This window comes from Dermacentor albipictus, chromosome 1, assembly GCF_038994185.2.
Source record: "Dermacentor albipictus isolate Rhodes 1998 colony chromosome 1, USDA_Dalb.pri_finalv2, whole genome shotgun sequence".
In the NCBI taxonomy this organism is placed as follows: Eukaryota; Metazoa; Arthropoda; class Arachnida; order Ixodida; family Ixodidae; genus Dermacentor; species Dermacentor albipictus.
This window is the reverse complement of record NC_091821.1, coordinates 252,977,836-252,996,176: the sequence shown is the minus strand read 5'-3', so window position 1 is coordinate 252,996,176 and position 18,341 is coordinate 252,977,836. Positions and strand designations below refer to the sequence as shown.

At 45.0% G+C, this 18,341-nt stretch overlaps 1 protein-coding gene and 1 pseudogene across 2 annotated transcripts in view; both read right to left on the bottom strand.

Annotated features, from left to right (window-relative positions):
* Window positions 1-15,679: 15,679 nt before the first annotated feature.
* mino (glycerol-3-phosphate acyltransferase mino) overlaps window positions 15,680-18,341 on the bottom strand; it is a 141,049-nt gene continuing 138,387 nt past the window's right edge. For both annotated transcript variants that reach the window (XM_065431096.1, XM_065431090.1), the window contains exon 22: window positions 15,680-16,678. In XM_065431096.1, coding sequence (XP_065287168.1) covers window positions 16,506-16,678 — 173 coding nt within the window. In that variant the 3' untranslated portion in view covers window positions 15,680-16,505. The remainder of the gene's footprint in view (window positions 16,679-18,341) is intronic.
* Window positions 16,705-17,699, bottom strand: LOC135901346 (piggyBac transposable element-derived protein 4-like; annotated as a pseudogene).

Below are 18,341 nucleotides of genomic sequence, written 5' to 3'. Positions count from 1 at the left end.
TGGGCATGACTTGCTGTTGAATTCACACCACGTAATTACTCGTCTCTTCATTAAAGATCATAATTACCGATTTCTCTGTGCTGAACGTGAGGGCTAAATTTGTTGCTGCGTTGCCACAGATATTCGCAAGTGTCTGTGGCTGACCTGAGCACGCCGAAGCCCCCTCCCCGTGCCCTCCCCTCCAAACACACACACACACACACAGAGCTTTGTCACCCACATCATTTGAGGTTTCTTTTCAATTTCTTTTTGGTTTTCTTCGAGTAACGCAGATACCTTTCTTAAAGTCTTGGTGCATGATAGTTAGGGAAACAGTATAATTCACTAAGTAACCCAAATGAGGCCCAGCCGGATTCACTCCAATTCTGAATCAACAGGTGTCATGCGCAGCAGCACTTTCTCGGACTCACAGAAAGAAAAACGAGACAGAGAGAGAGAGAGAGACTACAGTTTCGGCGGAAAGGCGAAGCAGTATTAGTCATAGCCACGTATGCCACAATTACACGAAGGAAGATTACACCACCGAGAGGATGAGGCTATGAAATTGAACTGTCTCCTACTATGAGGCCTTGTATATGTATATATTATATAACGCCGTCACTTCAGCGCTCAATTCTTCGAGCCGAGGAGGTTGCCGAAGCCCAAGAACGCGCGCAACTCACTCGCCTGACCACCACAGCGGCAGGTAAACGAATCCTCGAAGAGCTGGGTTACCACCCTGCGGGATTCCCGATGGTCAGTACCCCGATCCCTAGGTGCATTCGAGACAAGTTCGTAGTGGACCCTGTGCCCCGAAACGTCCATTCTGTACACAACGAGTGTAGACGCAAGGCCAGAGCAGCAGCCATCCTCAAACAGATCAAGCAACACGACATTAGAACAAGCTTCGTCGACGCCGCGGAGTACAGCGACGGGAAGACTTTTGCCGGCGTTGTGGTCGACTCCAGCGAGAAGATTTCCAATGGCGCCTCGATTCGCACTTCAGACCCCGGAGGCGCCGAGCAAGCCGCCATCGCCCTCGCCCTACTAGACGATCGTGGGTCCGAGATCTATAGTGATTCCAAAACGGCAGTTATGGCTTTTCAGACGGGTTGCATCGCCAAGAAAGCTGCTCGTCTTCTTAGCGGCTCGAGTCCATATGCTCTCACACATCATTCAATTCACTGGTTTCCCGCTCACGTAGGGTCGGTGAAGGGTGCTCCACCGAACCTCAATGAGTCTGCTCACGAGGCTGCGCGTGACCTCACTGACTCCCCTCTTCTCTACGGCCACAGGGACGCTCCCGCTACTCACAACGAGACTATTGAAATTTTCTACATATCTAGAACGGTCTTTTCATGGCCTCACTCAAAGTTGAATAGGGCGCAAGCCGTTTCGCTTAGACATCTACAGACCAGCACATATCCGTGTCTGTCCGTTCTCCATTAGGCTTACCCCGACGTGTATCGCGACGACGCCTGCCCGTCCTGCGGGCCGACCTCCACTCCAGCGCACATGCTCTGGGAGTGTGGGTCGACATACCCCAAGTTCATCAAGGAAGATTGGGACTCGCTTCTGCGTAGCTCCGCTCTAGACAAGCAAATCCTGGCTGTCCGCCAGGTTGTCCGCCAGCGCTTACGTGGTTGTCTCGTGTCTCCTTCCTTCGTCAGTTGTTTTATTTGGAGCCTTCGTTGTAATCATGCATAACCAACTCGCCCATCAGCACGTGCTCACTGGCTGTCCGGTGTGCCTGCGACCGGGCCGGTGGGCGACGTGGGACTAGGTAGGTGCGCGACGAGTACACGTCCTCGCCGGACCTGCAATAAAGTTTCTTCACTCACTCAGGTCACACAAAGTTTCTTCAAATGGAATTTATATATATATATATAATCATATCATAAGAAGCCAACAGACACTGACACCAAGGACAACATAGGGGAAATTAATTGTGCTTAATAAATTAAATAAAGAAACGATAAATTAATGGAAAATAAAGTGGATGAAAAAACAACTTGCCGCAGGTGGGAACCGAACCCACAACCTTCGCATTTCGCGTGCGATGCTCTACCAATTGAGCTACCGCGGCACCGTTTTGCCATCCGCTTTCTTGGGTATTTATGTGTCCTAGTAGAACCTTGGGAGTGTTAGCCGGCGCCAACACTCACAGATCTTGGCGGCGGACGTGGAACGTCCTTTTTGCCGCAGGCGTCGCGAGAACGTGATCTTTTGGGTGAAGGCAACTGGTCAATAAACCCACATATGCTACCTGAAGGCAACCCCTTTCCTTCTCGTTGAATGTATATATATATATATATATATATATATATATATATATATATATATATATATATATATATATATATATATATATATATATATATATATATATATATATATATATATATATATATATATATATAATGAAAGGGGGTTTATGGCAGCTCGTTCGAGGGATCGCATGTAGCTCTTGATCACGAGTCCTAGCGCATCAGCAGACCGAGCTCGGGTCTCGCGCCGCAGCGGTGGCAGTACGCCCAGCGCCACATGGATATTCCCCAGTGGCGACAATACATTTCATAGGGTGAGAATAGTTTATGTTTTTGTGGCTATCAGTGTATATATATGGCGTTCGGAAAACTGGTCGTCCTTCCCCGCCTCCGGAAAAATGAAAACTTCAAGGAGGGCTTCAAGGCGGCCAGAGATGCCTAAATTGACCGCTGGGCAGATATTTTCACATTCTAATAAAACATGCTCCTTTGTTTCCCTAGCTTTACCGCAGCAAGCACATTCTTCTTTCTTCTTATATCTCACTTTATAAGTTCGTGTTCTAAAGCATCCTGATCTCGCTTCGAAAAGTAATGAGCTTCCCTTTGAGCTATCATAAATTGTTTCTTTCCTGATTTCGTTTTTTCCTCTTAAGTAGTTACTCATAGCAGTTTTCTTTTACATTGCCGCCACCCATGAAGTTATCTCAGTCTCTCTGACTTCCCACTTGACGTTCTTTGTTGCCATGTTGCTCACCATACAGCTCGCATACTTGCTGATAAGATTCTTAGTTCTTTTCTCCACTGTGAATCAATGTTATTCCTGTACAAATGCCTGAAAACTCCCCCAGCCCATTTACTTTCTTCCATATTCCTCAGTCGTTCTTCATAATCAATCTAACTGTTAGCTTCCCTCACTTCAAAACTAGTCCAGCCCATATCACCCCGCACAGCTTCATTTGTAGTCTTCCCGTAAGCGCCCAATGCGAGGCGTCCCACTGACCTTTGGTTGCCATCGAGTCCTGATCGTACCCGTGATTTCAAGCAAACAACCGCATTTCCAAATGTAAGTCCTGGAACCATTACACCTTTCCACATACCCCGGAGCACCTCGTACCTACTGTATCCCCATATCGCTCCGTGTTTAATCACGGTGCGACTAAAGCCTCTTGATAATTTGAAAGTAGCGACACTCTCCTCCTCGCGGCGCATTCCTCCTCGATTCTCCTCCCCCCCTACTGCGCACGGCACGCTTTTTCTCCTGGGCTAGTATCTAGTATGGCTTGTGGCACATCCCTTTGTGTGTCTTGAATTTTGTGCCTTAGATCTATGTTTCAAGGTCGCGTTTTCAGCTACACAAAATATCACGTGACCGAAGGATGGCTGGAAGCAAACCAAAGCGTGTGCTGCCGTGTAAAGAGATGATTACTAATCAGCAAAGTAATGATCGGTTAGTGATTTAAGAAGAATTAAGGAGGATTAAGGTGTATTACGGAGAATTAAGGTGTATTAAAGTCGATAAAGGTGGATTAGGGTGAATGAAGATGGATTCAGGTGTATTGGGAGGGAAAGTGAACGAAGAAGGATTATGGTAGATTAAGGATGGTTAAGGTGCATTAAGGATGATTAGGGTGGATTAAGGTGCATTAAGGAGGATTGTGTTGGGCTACAGTGGATTAAAGAATGAAGGAGGATTAGGATGGATTAAGGAGGATGAAGGTGCATTAAGGAGGATTAGGGCGGATTAAAGTCGATGAAGGAGGATTAGGGTGCATTGAAGAGGATTATGGTGGATTATGGGGATTACACTGAATGGATGAGGATTAGGGAGAGTTAAGGAGGAATAAGTTGCATTTAGGAGGATTAGGGTGGATTAAGCTCCATGAAGGAGTACGACGGTGGTAAGGTGAATTAATACAGATTAAGGTACATTAAGGAGGATTAAGGTCGACTAAGGTGGATGAAAGATTAGTATGTATTAAGGTTTATTACAGTAGGCTTTACGACCTTAATCCTCCTTCATCCACCCTAATACTCCTTAGTCCTTGTTCATGCACCTTCATCATCATCATCATCAGCCTAGTTACGCCCACTGCAGGGCGAAGGCCTCTCCCATACTTCTCCAACTACCCCGGTCATGTACTAATTGTGGCCATGTTGTCCCTGCAAACGTCTTAATGTCATCCGCCCACCTAACTTTCTGCCGCCCCCTGCTACGCTTCCCTTCCCTTGGAATCCAGTCCGTAACCCTTAGTGACCATCGGTTATCTTCCCTACTCAATACATGTCCAGCCCATGCCCATTTCTTTTTCTAGATTTCAACTAAGATGTCGTTTACCCGTGTTTGTTGCCTCACCCAATCTGCTCTTTTCTTATCCCTTAACGTTACACCCATCATTCTTCTTTCCATAGCTAGTTGCGTCGTCCTCAATTTCAGCAGAACCCTTTTCGTAAGCCTCCAGGTTTCTGCCCCATATGTGAGTACTGGTAACACACAGCTGTTACATACTTTCCTTTTGAGGGATAGTGGCAACCTGCTGTTCATGATTTGAGAATGCCTGCCAAACGCACCCCAGCCCATTCTTATTCTTCTGGTTATTTCAGTCTCATGATCCGGATCCGTGGTCACTACCTGCCCTAAGTAGATGTATTCCCTTACCACTTCTAGTGCTTCGCTACCTATCGTAAACTGCTGTTCTCTTCCGAGACTGTTAAACAATACTTTAGTTTTCTGAAGATTAATTTTCAGACCCACCCTTCTGCTTTGCCTCTCCAGGTCAGTGAGCATGCATTGCAATTGGTCTGCTGAGTTACTAAGCAAGGCAATATCATCAGCGAATCGCAAGTTGCTAAGGTATTCTCCATCAACTTTTATCCCCAATTCTTCCCACTCCAGGCCTCTGAATACCTCCTGTAAACATGCTGTGAATAGCATTGGAGATATCGTATCTCCCTGTCTGACGGCTTTCTTTATAGGGATTTTGTTGCTTTCTTTGTGGAGGACTATGGTGGCTGTGGAGCCGCTATAGATATCTTCCAGTATTTTTACATATGGCTCATCTACACCCTGATTCCGTAATGCCTCCATGACTGCTGAGGTTTCGACTGAATCAAACGCTTTCTCGTAATCAATGAAAGCTATATATAAGGGTTGGTTATATTCTGCACATTTCTCTATCACTTGATTGATAGTGTGAATATGGTCTATTGTTGAGTAGTCTTTACGGAATCCTGCCTGGTCCTTTGGTTGACAGAAGTCTAAGGTGTTCCTGATTCTATTTGCGATTACCTTAGTAAATACTTTGTAGGCAGCGGACAGTAAGCTGATCGGTCTATAATTTTTCAAGTCTTTGGCGTCCCCTTTCTTATGGATTAGGATTATGTTAGCGTTCTTCCAAGATTCCGGTACGCTCGAGGTTATGAGGCACTGCGTATACAGGGTGGCCAGTTTCTCTAGAACAATCTGACCACCATCCTTCAACAAATCTGCTGTTACCTGATCCTCCCCAGCTGCCTTCCCCCTTTGCATAGCTCTTAAGGCTTTCTTTACTTCTTCTGGCGTTACCTGTGGGGTTTCGAATTCCTCTAGGCTATTCTCTCTTCCACTATCGTCGTGGGTGCCACTGGTACTGTATAAATCTCTATAGAACTCCTCAGCCACTTGAACTATCTCATCCATATTAGTAAGGATATTGCCGGCTTTGTCTCTTAACGCACACATCTGATTCTTGCCTATTCCTAGTTTCTTCTTCACTGTTTTTAGGCTTCCTCCGTTCCTGAGAGCCTGTTCAATTCTATCCATATTATAGTTCCTGATGTCCGCTGTCTTACGCTTGTTGATTAACTTCGAAAGTTCTGCCAGTTCTATTCTAGCTGTAGGGTTAGAGGCTTTCATACATTGGCGTTTCTTGATCAGATCTTTCGTCTCCTGCGATAGCTTACTGGTTTCCTGTCTAACGGCGTTACCACCGACTTCTATTGCGCACTCCTTAATGATGCCCATGAGATTGTCGTTCATTGCTTCAACACTAAGGTCCTCTTCCTGAGTTAAAGCCGAATACCTGTTCTGTAGCTTGATCCGAAATTCCTCTAGTTTCCCTCTTACCGCTAACTCATTGATTGGCTTCTTGTGTCCCGCGACGTCGTGCTCAGCAGTCTAACACCATAACCACTGAGCAGCCACGGCGGGTCCCGCAGGAGTTGTACGCCTCATATAACCTACAGTGGTGCCCTATTTGATCAGTCAAGGTGGACCAATCTGAGCTCGGTTATACCGCATGGATGGCACTCGGCTAGAGAACCTGGTATTTATGACCTGCACATGTGTGGCCACACATAATTGAGAATATATCATTTTTTAGGAGGGTTTCCGTACAGTGATAAAATGAAGGACTGCACCTGCAAATGAAATGACTGCAAATGAAATGCACCTTAATCATCCTTAATAACCCTAATCTACCCTAATCGGTCTTAAATAGTCCTTCATCAACCCTAATTCACCTTAATCCAGCCAAGTACATCTAATTGCTACTTCATACACTTTAATCCTCTTTCATAAACCTTAATCCAGCGTACTACACCCTAATCTTAATACTCTAATCGCCTTAATATACCCTCCTAATTCATCCTAATCGGTCTTAATCCTCCTTTAACAACCCTAATTTACCTAAATCCTCCTGCATCCACCTTAATCCTCCCTAATCTTTATCCGTCATCTAATCAACTTTAGTCCTCCCTAATCGGTCTCCACACTCCTTCATCAACCCTAATTGACCTTAATCCACCCTAATCCGCCTTAATCCCCCATCAACCTTTCACACACCTTAATCCATCCTAATACACTCTAATCCAGCTTAATCCTCCTTAATACACTCTAATCCACCTTTATGCTTCCTAAGGTGCCTTAATTCAATCACTAATGAATCATTAACTCGGCTACTCATTCTCTTATAAAAGGGTGGACATGCTTTGGGCCACCTCTGGCCTTCCTTGGGTCACACGATATTTTCTGTTCACAACGGGGCCTTGAAACGGAGATCTAAAGGCCTTAAAATTGAAAACAATGCAATATGGATTGCTAACGCTCATCACCTGCAATACCACGGGTATACTTCCCTAATTTTTTCAGGGCCTGCATTCATTGTATCTGACTGACGCACAGATTGACGTAAGCTAGAAATAATAGCTCCTCTACAAGCCGCTATTTCAATTTTCGGTAAAACAGGCAACGGATCCTAACAATCGCGAAAAATGCGATCGAGAGGCTTTATGTTCGCACATAATTGTTCCCAGCGGAAAGCAGAATCTATAGTGCTGCGTTTCCGACTGAATAACAACAGTTAGCGACGTGCGAGGTGATGGAGCCGCCGCAGAATATTAACCAATCTGAGGACAACCGCATTTTTATGCAACGTACAAATTGCCGCAACAAAAACGTTGGTGAGCAGGCCGGAAGAATTAAAAAAAAATGCAGCATTACGGACGCTTTGCTACGAGCAATAAGAAAGACGCCTCCACTCCCAAACAACGCTGTTCTTTGTCGGAACAAAGTTATTTCGGCCAATGTTATACTGCCCCTCCTTCCTGCGCAAGCCCTCACGCTTTCCTTGTGGTATCATAAAAACGGCATAACCATCTTCAGGCTTCTTCTTGCTGCAGTTATATGCGCAACAGCACGGCATAGCGCTAGCACATAGAGCAGGAAACACAGCATACAACGTTCGCTACGCCAAGCTAAAGCACCGAGCCAGCCGAGGAGAAAAATGGCGCGACTGAAAAAGAAAAAAACACAAGCAAAACGCAAGATCTGCGCGTTTCCAAGGGCTACGGTAGGCAGACCAATCGTCGTACAGAAAAGAAAGGGGGCAAACGGTTGGGGTGACGAGGTGCCCCCGTGCATACATTGGCCGCTCTTTATGGGTGTAGGTATCTGTGTACAAGGTCTGTACCAAAAGTACGCGCATGAGTCAGTGAAAAAGTGGGAGAGGGGAAAAAAAGGACCCGGTTGACCTCTAGTACCAGCTGGACTGCTGTCTTAATTTACCCATTTTTAATCTTTGTCGAAATGGAGATCGAACAGGCGGAAAGAAGGATCAATATCAAATTTCTAGTGTAATTGCGAATTGTGCAAAACTTCAGGAAATGTTCCAAAATGTCTATGGAAAAGATGCCTTAAAAAAAAAGGTGTTGGAAGTGTGTCCAGCGTTTTCAGAAAGGTAGTGAGGACCCCAAGGATGATGCAACATCAGGACGCCCCTTCAGCTTGTGCGAAAAAATACATATATATCGATCGCGTGCGTTCTCCTGTGTTCAGTGACCGCCGAACGACTATTACAAAACAAGGGAGTCATGAATGAATAAACTTTATTACGGAGACCAAGCTCCTAATGCCTGCAGGTGAGCGGCCACCCTATTCCAAGTAGCCGTGGCCCTATACTGATAGCATACGCCGATTCACCAGCTGCAGCTGGTCCTCGGGCCTTGGGCTTGTCAGGTGGGCCTCTCACTGGGCTTCTGTTGGTGCTTGGCTAGGCGTTGTCCGCGAGTTCTGTTTGGATTCTCAGACCATGTGGTAAAGGGCTTTTGGTGGATCTCAGAACTGGCAGTCTCTCGTATATGTTCAGGGGTACATCGCCTGTATAGTGGAGTGGCGTGGAGTTAATTGGCCATCTTAAGTCGGCGTAGTGTGATGGCTTCTTCTCTGTTAAGCTTGCAGTGTAGTGGTAGATATTCCGGCCCGTTCCTCTTGTAATGTTCTAGGATGTTGCAGTATTTGCTTTGTATCATTTCGTCTTGGTCGGACAGTAGACGATGTCCTGGTGGGATTGCCCGGTGTACATGTTCTCGGGCGGCGGCGTGAGCCGCTTGCTTTTCCTCCAAGGATTCGTGTCCCAGGGTTCAGACGATATACGTTTCAGGGATGTCTTGATTCTTCATGATGGCGAGTGCAGCCTTGCTCATCCTTCCTGCCCGAAAAATGGCGACAGGCTGCCCGCGAGTCTGTGACGACGATGACCGGGACATCCCATCGGCAGGCACATACGGCCATTGCTATGACGACCTGTTCGGCTACCTCAAGGCCCTTAGCAACTACTGATGCAGCTACTATTTCTTCGTTCGCCTTTTTGGTGATGCAGGCTATGCTACCTAGTATCTGGCGGCGTCCGTGTACCGTATTTCTGCCTTATTGCTTTCTTTGTTTAGCATTTCTTGTAGCACGGTGGCTCTCGCAATTTTCTCTGTTGTATTCTGGGTGCATGTGTGTCCTTGGGTGTATCCTTGCTCTCAGGGTCAGGGGTACACGTTGTGGATAGTTGTGTTCTTCGGGAGGGTATCCAAGACTTCTCAGGCAAGTTCTACCGGCAGTGGCAAGTTTTAGTCTTTCGGGTTTGTCTTGTGAGCCTCCGCCAATTCTTTCCAGGTATTATGTACTCCTATAGCCGGGTGAAACTTAAGAAGGCAGTGTCATTTGATCCTCAAAGGCGGATGCATACGAGTCTCCACCAATGGGCCCGCACTCTAGACTGATGTCATGAGCCGGGCGGCCGGTGACACCGCCGACGGATAACACGGCAGCCCTCGCTTCGAACTAGGCCGAGTCGCGTCAGCGGGACTATTTCTTTAGTCGCGGAGGCAATCGATCGGCACCGCCACTGAACACACGCAGGAACTCGCGCACGCACGCGTGTTTGATTCGCCTGTAGCCATAAGGCAAGATTTTACAGCCAAATATAACCAAATCTCTACTAGAGAAGAATACATGAGCAGCGTGTTCAAAGGGGCCGGTTGGTTCATATTTTAGAATAAAAAACAGCGTGACATAGGACGAGCGAGTACAGAGCACAGGACAGAGCCCTCTGTCCTGTGATCTACTCGCTCGTCCTGTGTCGCACTGTTCTTATTCTAAAGAATACATTTGTGTCGTCAGCATATAAGAGGTGGTGTGTTGGGCACAGTAATAATGTAATTTATATATATCAAGAATAATAATGGGCCAAGGATGGAACGTTGTGGGACACCGTATTTTTTGAGGGACCTACGTTTAACATGATTAATTTTCGCGCACCGTATCCAACAAATGTTGTTTTATAGAGTCGAACGCTTTCCGAAAATCCAAAAACAATCCAATAGTAAGCAGTTTCTGTTCAATGTTACTATTTTCGTCTTTGTTTATAGGACCTGTTCAGAGCATTCTTTTTTTTTCCTTTTGAAAACCGTACTGTTGGTCTATGATAATGTTGTTTACGTTAAAGTTTAATAATCTTAATTTCTTTTTCTACACTTATATAAAAATATGGCAAAGCAGGAATGGGTCGGTAATTATTTAAGTCATTCGAATCACCCTTTCTGTAGATAACCAATAGCTTTGCCATTTTTAATTGGTTATAAAAAATATCAGTAGAAAGCACTAAGTCACAGATATGAAGTTAGGGGCTCGCAAATAAAATAAGCGACTGCTTTAATCGGCTATGCTCATCGTTCCCAGGTGCACAATACTGTTTCAGTTTCTGAAGCAATTTATAAATTTCTGCTTCTGTGGTAGGAGAAAATTGAATTCATGTTTTTTCGAAGCAAGCTGGCATCTGTAGTCAGAGCCACCATCTGCTGGCACACCCAGCTCATTAAATTATGGATCTGCCCATTGCCTAAAGTAGGAGCATGCCACGAAGAGTAGGGATCCCTGGTCTCGATATTCACCAGTTCGGAACAGGATCAAAGTGACTATGCAAAATAAGAAATACATCAAAGTCGACCCTCCACATAATACGAATGGCTATATATCCCTAAACGTCTGGGACCGCGCACTTCAGAGACAGTTCGTAACGCTGTTCAGTCTGCATTGCAGCCACGCATACTCTACCAGGCTGTTTCCCCAGCTCACACTGAAGAAGTTGGGCCATGCAGATTGAGATTGTTACTCGGGACGCGATGAGGGCAGTCACTACTCTCCTGCGCATTACGCCTCTATTCGATCTTTAGGAACGGGTCTGCAGTTAACGCTACAGCAGAATGACAACCCAACATGAGTGTGCGCGCCAATTAAGGAAGCAACATGTTCCAGTCGCTGCTGAACTTTTCACCTATTTCCAGAATGCACGTCAGCACCTCAAGTCAATGAACTGCCCCTCTGGGTATATACCTGCGTACAACAGATCACACCAATGCAAGAAGTAACCCAAGTCCAAGGTACCACAGCACACTGATGTTCCCTTGGGCCACCATGTGCACAGATGCTGCTGTTACACGTGGCAGTGGAGGAACGGCTTAGATCAGTGCTACGCATTTATCTATTCAAGGGAACACTACACGATGAATGTATGACTCCCCTCTGCTTGAACTCCAGAACACAAATGATGCAACTGAGACAGCCCCACGTTTATCAAACATCTGCCCAAGTGCACACATACACTTACTCCTCGAGTGTCAATGAACAGGTAAAGAGAGTCACAAACTTCATTATTAAGGAGAAACAAAGCTTCATAATCGCTCGATTTTGAATGTTCACCTACACTGGAATTAAGGGCACAGCAATGACATCACAAATAACAAAACACTCAACACGAAGAACACTCATCCACAGACACCTCTTGTGCCGGACTCATTATCTATTCTCCTACATAGCCCAAAAATAATCCCTCCGATGCGACACACATGCTCCCATTCCCTCGCGTGCCCGCTCCCTCCCCGCAACCTCAAAGGGTGAACTTCACCAAAGAAGTCCCGTTCCCCAACTGTACGACCCTGACACAAGGCACCGATGTGTGCCACCAGCTGTAAAATTTGCCGGACACTATTCGGGAGCTCTATTCGGGAGTTGGTTTAGGGAGAATGTCCTGGCCCTACGCAGTGACCAGCAAACTGACTTCAGCTTGTGTATTCAAGTTATCACTACATGGAATTTTACTGGACTTCTGCAAGATGCGAGGTTGCATTCATTTTTTTTTATTACTATGCCTCAAAGAGCCCCATTTAGAATTAAATATATAAGCAGACTACCTATAGGAGAGGCAGACACTTTGAAACGTTAAAATTTCACAACCTTTGGAGGCAATAAATAAATGCAATTTACGAAAACGGATGCTTGACAAGCACCCAGGACATCTTCCCGCACCTCTTCCTTTGCCAGGTATTTCGCAACCAAAAGAACCACAGATTCCTTTTATAGCATTTGCAATGTGTCCTCTTGTGTCGGTGTTTTATGCACTGTTCTTACCCTCAAAACCTTACAAATTAGTGTAAAACATCTGTAGTTTCATCCAGTCTTCCATCCTCACACAACACTATCAGTGAACTTTGGTCACAGTCGGTTGGACAGATATTGCACGCCAGCCTATACTAGAACAGGGTTGAACGTAACGTGTGAGCACAGTTGCCAAAGACAAAGAGCACATAACGATAATGAAATCCACCTATGCACGTGCAGGACAACATCGCAACAGTTCGAGTTGGTTTAGGGAGAATTTTAGTTTGCGACGTCAACTTTTGTACAAGCCGGTGGCGAGTTGGAAACGATATCGTAATGCTCTGTTTTAGTGCCAAAGCGTTGCGCTTTCTGAAAACCGCCAAAGATGCATGACCACAAACACATTCTCTCTCACCTGCAGCCGCAAAAGGGTGTACCAACTCTATGCCCGCACGCATGTTGCAACTGCATATATTCGAGATTGCTCAGCCCTGTGCAGATTTCATTAACACGCAAATGTGAAAGGGGGGCAGTGACCTGCACAGCATGGGCACACTGGATCACAGACTCTCCCGAGCCAGGCCTCCACGTCGAGTATAGAACGCACTTCTAAGGACAAAGAAGTCTGTTATGAACGCGCTCTGTTTCGCCAAACCAACGAAGCTGTTTTCTACCTCTCAACGCTACGGGAAATAGGGAAAACCCCGTAAAACAACTGGTCCCTTACAAAGTCCCTACATGATGATGGGCACGATACGCAGGTCACCCAACTGACTAACAATTGTTCCTTGTCCGCTTTTATTTTTAGGCAGGCGAGTGTGTATATCAGCAGGAGTGATTCAATTAGGTACGGACACGAGTTCTTTTGATAATGTGCCACTTAGGTGATTGCGTCATTCGTAACGCAAGAATTGACGGCAGCTGTCTGCGCAAGAGTCGTCAACGCGCCTTCTGCTAACCAATGGCAACTATCACTCATGGCTATCTTCTGCCAGCACGAAACTCGCAGTCCCAGCTACTCTCAGTCCTTGGCCTTTTTTTTCTTATCTGCAAATCAGCATCCCACCACTGCTTTCAGGAGCAGATTTTGCGAAAGTGGCCGCGCGCAAAGCCTCCCCTCCGTGGTGGTTGCACATCTTCACGCTACTTCGTTAAATGTTTTACCGCAGATAAACAAGTGGCAGATAACCATTGACAGCCCACACGTAACAGTGCAAGGCCGCAAGTCATTGACTAAGGACTTGATGACAAATAGCTCGACAAAGAAATCTGCATAGGTACGATAAAACAGGCCTTGGACACTGACTGTGTTGTGTACGAGCATCTCCGAATGCAACGTGCACACAGTCTTCGCAACAAACATGATAAGGGGTTATACCGGCTGTCCCAACTAAATGTGGCCAACAATTACAAAATAACAGACAGCTTTATGCGAATGGCGATCAATATGTTGGTGAGTGTTCATGCTATCCAGCTTTTTTTTCTTTTTTCATTTTGCAAAAAGAATTATCTTGCAGAAGTTAACTATTAGCTTACCTAATCGATAAGGTGGCAAGGCAGAAGTTGCGGATGTTCAGGAATGATCTTAAAGACAAACTAGGCCTCTTATTTTATTTTTTACAGAAAATTGAATGCAGAAACATGCAACGCGACATTGCCTCCACGTGGCAGGGATTGTAGCGCTCTCAAATGTACTCAAATACAGGCATGGCTAATCGAACTGGGAACAAGCAAACCGTGCTCTTTCCACAATGAGTCGACTTTACTATTTACTGTTCAGCAGTAGTAAAGCTGCACATCATTTACTCTTGAATATTCCTGGTCTCAATGTCGCTGCTGTAGGCTGTAGACTGCAGGGCACTAAGCATAGGGTAGCAAACACTATAAACTTCTTATTCCTAGAGTTCAGCAAAAAAGCACTTGCAAAAGTGCTTCTCTTTAACAAGGTGTAGAACTTTAAGCAAAAATATGAAAGGTTTTGTTTTGTTGACATTAAAAAAACATTGCTTTAAAATTCACCCGTCACACTTAACATAATTCTACTTCTTGAACTAGATTACTCTCAGAGGCAGACATTATTTGCACAAAAAAACAAAGTAAATACTAGACTAAAACAAACTTTTGCTAATCTACTTTTGAACTAAATACTGTACACCACATATGGCAATTTACAAATTGTAGCCAGTGACTTTTTAAAGACACCAGTATTCATATACGCGTCCAAAAAAGTTTGTGATGAAATGCACTGTTCCAGTAACTTTTGAGCTTTAATGCACAAGATTTTTTTGTTAAAAAAAGTGAAACAGTACATTCTTATGGCAAGTTGGACTTTGCTTATCTCAAAACTGGGGCTAGTTTCAAAATTTGCTCCAAATGAATGTGCCTTGAGACAACTGGCTTCTATTCGTGCATTGCAGTATGCACGCTAAAGTAATTAGTTGAGGTTAATGAAATTTTGTTAATCAATTATGCATGTTGACTTTCAGTGTATATATGTATTCTGTTCCCTTTGGCTCTATTACAAGAAAGCCAGTGGCATCTTTCTATCAGAAGTGATTGCCTAAAAAACAATCACCGACTGAGGGCGAGGACACTTGAGGCAATCCTTCCACTGTCGGCTCCTTAAGAGGCTTCCCGTCAATACTCTTCTGTTTGGTGGTTTAAAAAACTTCTTGATACTGAACACTGCCTCGTCTGTGAAGTGAATGCTGCATTGGTGTGCAGAGCTTCCAAAGCATTTGAGCAGGTCCTTGCCTTTACAACCCTGGTCTCTTTTTATGTGCTCTGCGAGCTTTCTGAATCTTGTACTTGTGCAGATTCTCTTTCCCAATTCTTCAGACGAAACATTGAGAAATTCCTTCAATTTGGGCTATTTAGTATTTTCACAACTGATTTCTCGAGAGTGCTGAAACTTTTGGCACACCCTGTAGACTAAGTTAAAACATTCCTCAATATCTCACAGACATGTCATAATATTCATGAGTTATGTACTTGGGCAGCTCGTTTACTATGAGACAACATACACTGCTAGTTTCAATGTATGCTTGGCAACAGCTTCAAACAAAGGCCATTTGTCGATTGCAGTTTTTCTCCCCTCTGAAGGAAAAGTGTTTCTATTAGGTATAGCTAGCATACTAAGGCTAGAGGCAATTAACATAGTTTATTTTCTTTATTATTTCAACTAAAGGCATAGCAACAGCACCGCATTGCTCACCTTGGAGGCACTAACAAGCAGACTTCTTGGATATGCCCATTTCTATCTGAGAATATGACAAAGTTGCTTTATTTGTTAACTATGATGGCACAGACTAAATTATACAGTCATGAAATGACATTATTCACAAATGAACAATTTGATTACATATATACACAATACATGCAATGTGAAAACAAAATGCAGTTTGTCCCTTTATGGTGCAATTCCTTCACCTTTTGATTTGAAACAGTCATGCTTCTCAGTGCCAACAACACACACACATTTCCACACGAAACAAGACATGAACAAGATATGAAAGCACAGTAATAAGCCACTAATGCTTTAAACTTGCACACTTAGAACTACACAATAGAGACTCTGGAAAGCAAAGGTTACAGCATGAAAACAGTTTCACCAGTTCAATAACTCCTGCTAAACAAGCTGCCTTTTGAAATATCACTCTTTAAAACCTAATCTAGTGCATTCATCTCTCGTTTTACCTTAAAGCAGGAGAAAATGACAACAACATGCTGACAGTTCTTGGGTCCCATCAACACCACAACAAGCCTGGAAAAACAAGGAACACAAAACCCAAAGTATAAAACTTGAACTGGAAAAGGCATGAAAGGGGCTTAAAGTTAAAAAAAAAACCTGATAAGCAGGTCATCATTAACCCCATGACAGTATAGATGCACACTTGCATACACATACTACATGACACAAAATGACCAGAACCTTAAAAAAAAGAAAGAAAAGAAAGAAGTGAAAGCTTTGACCTGGGAAGCCACCACTAGAAGAACACAAAAACTAGACACGAACAGTTGCTTTTGTCTTTGGCAGCTGCTGTTCCCAGCTGAATGTCTCACAAGTGAACGTCCTTCAGTCACTGCCTGAATGCCCCCACAAAGCTAATCACAGAATCGATGGCTTCATCCACATTCCACTGTTCATTCAAGTAGAGAACACGCACGCCATCTTGAGTGTGGTGTTCCATAATACCCCACTGTTCATACAGCTGGACTGCATTGTGCAGTGTGTCAGCAGCAAAGCTTTCCTCTGCAACAACAGAAAAGAATGGGAATTATACAATATAAACAAAAAATAAACACAATTTTGCAGACGTCAAACTGGCAAATAACAAATATGAATGTGTCATGATGCACAACATTTCTCCAATGCCTCACACAGGCGCCGATGTATGCCATGACCATACCTGGCAACTTTAACCCATACGCTTCCGCGGCTTCTATGGGCGTTCCCGCGAGCTGTTCCGCGCAAATTTCGGCGCCACGGACTGCCGTGTATGGCGTCGTAAGGAAACTTCCATAGCACCGGCTATTGATGTTCCACATGAACATTTTTTGTTTTATTTTGTTTGGGAATGTTTTCTGGAAGCACTGCACTCAGAGTACCTTGCGAGTGTGGAAGGTCTTGAAGCAGACGGGCATGTGAAGTGCCACTCCACATTTCTCGCACTCCCACCGGCTCTCGCTCTTCTTCCCCTGAGCTTTACAGACATGACATTGCCTGGACGGATCTTGCTTGATCACGTTCGGTGAGATTTGCCGAGGGAAGTGAGCCCACTCACAGGCTTCTAGCCGCATCGGTGAAGCACCAACAGGCAATTTGCCTCGTCGCCGGTATCCCGATAGCACAGCGTCTTCCATCAGCTGTTCGGCCAGGTCGACTTTCCAGTCCGTGTAGCTCACTCGCTTTCCTGTAATCTTGCCCGATAGGACGTAGCTGTTGTAAACAGCGATATCCATGATGTAAAAAAATATCTTCTTGTATCCTTTTGCGTACCTTCGCATTATAGGAAAGAAAGCGAGCTGTTGATCTTCTCGATCCACACCTCCCATTCCACAGTTGTAGTCCTGCACAACCTGTGGCTTCAAAACAGGCAGGCCACCCTGGCGATTTTTCTTGCCAGTGTCAGTCACACTGGCTGTGTTGTGACACATAGAGAGCATATTGACAGGCTTCTTGTCCTGCCATGTCAAAGCCATGATACCTTGCGAGAAGAAGGCCTTGCACTTGCCTTTTTTTTTAGCTTCATCTTTTTGAGCTCCTTGGGCATGTTCTTACGGTGCACCCTAACAGTACCCACAGCGCTTGAACCTGCTTGGTTTATGTGAAGGAAAAGGAGTGGTGAAGAATACCAATTGTCCACGTAGATTGTGTGACCGTCCGCGAGACAATCGCCTACAAGGTTAGGTGATGACGACGGCCTCTCTACACAACATTCCAATGGTAGCGGTAGTTTGCTCACTTTTTCCTGTATAGACAGAGAAGTTCAGGCAGTAGCCGCTAGCAGATTCACACAGCTTGAACTTTACCCCAAAACGGGCTCGTTTTGAGGGGTTGAATTGCACGTATGCGAGACGACCACGAAATTTCATCAAACTCTTGTCCACAGCGAGACCTTCTGGAGAGTAGGCACTACCTATTGACTTGACGATATAGTCCAATACAGGTCGTTGCTTCTCCAGCTTGTCATCAGATGCTGCAAGGTTGCTGTCACAGAGGTGTAGATATCGGGAGGGCACCCAGAAACGTTGCCTGGGCATCACCGTCGCAAAAAATGGTGTGCAGATCACACTTCTTTGTGACCAATATGCCTGGATGCTGCTCTTTCGTACCTGGCTCATTAGCACACACAGTGCGAAATAAACTTTCATCTCTCCTGGTGCCGTTTCATGCCATGTGGGATCCAGCTTAG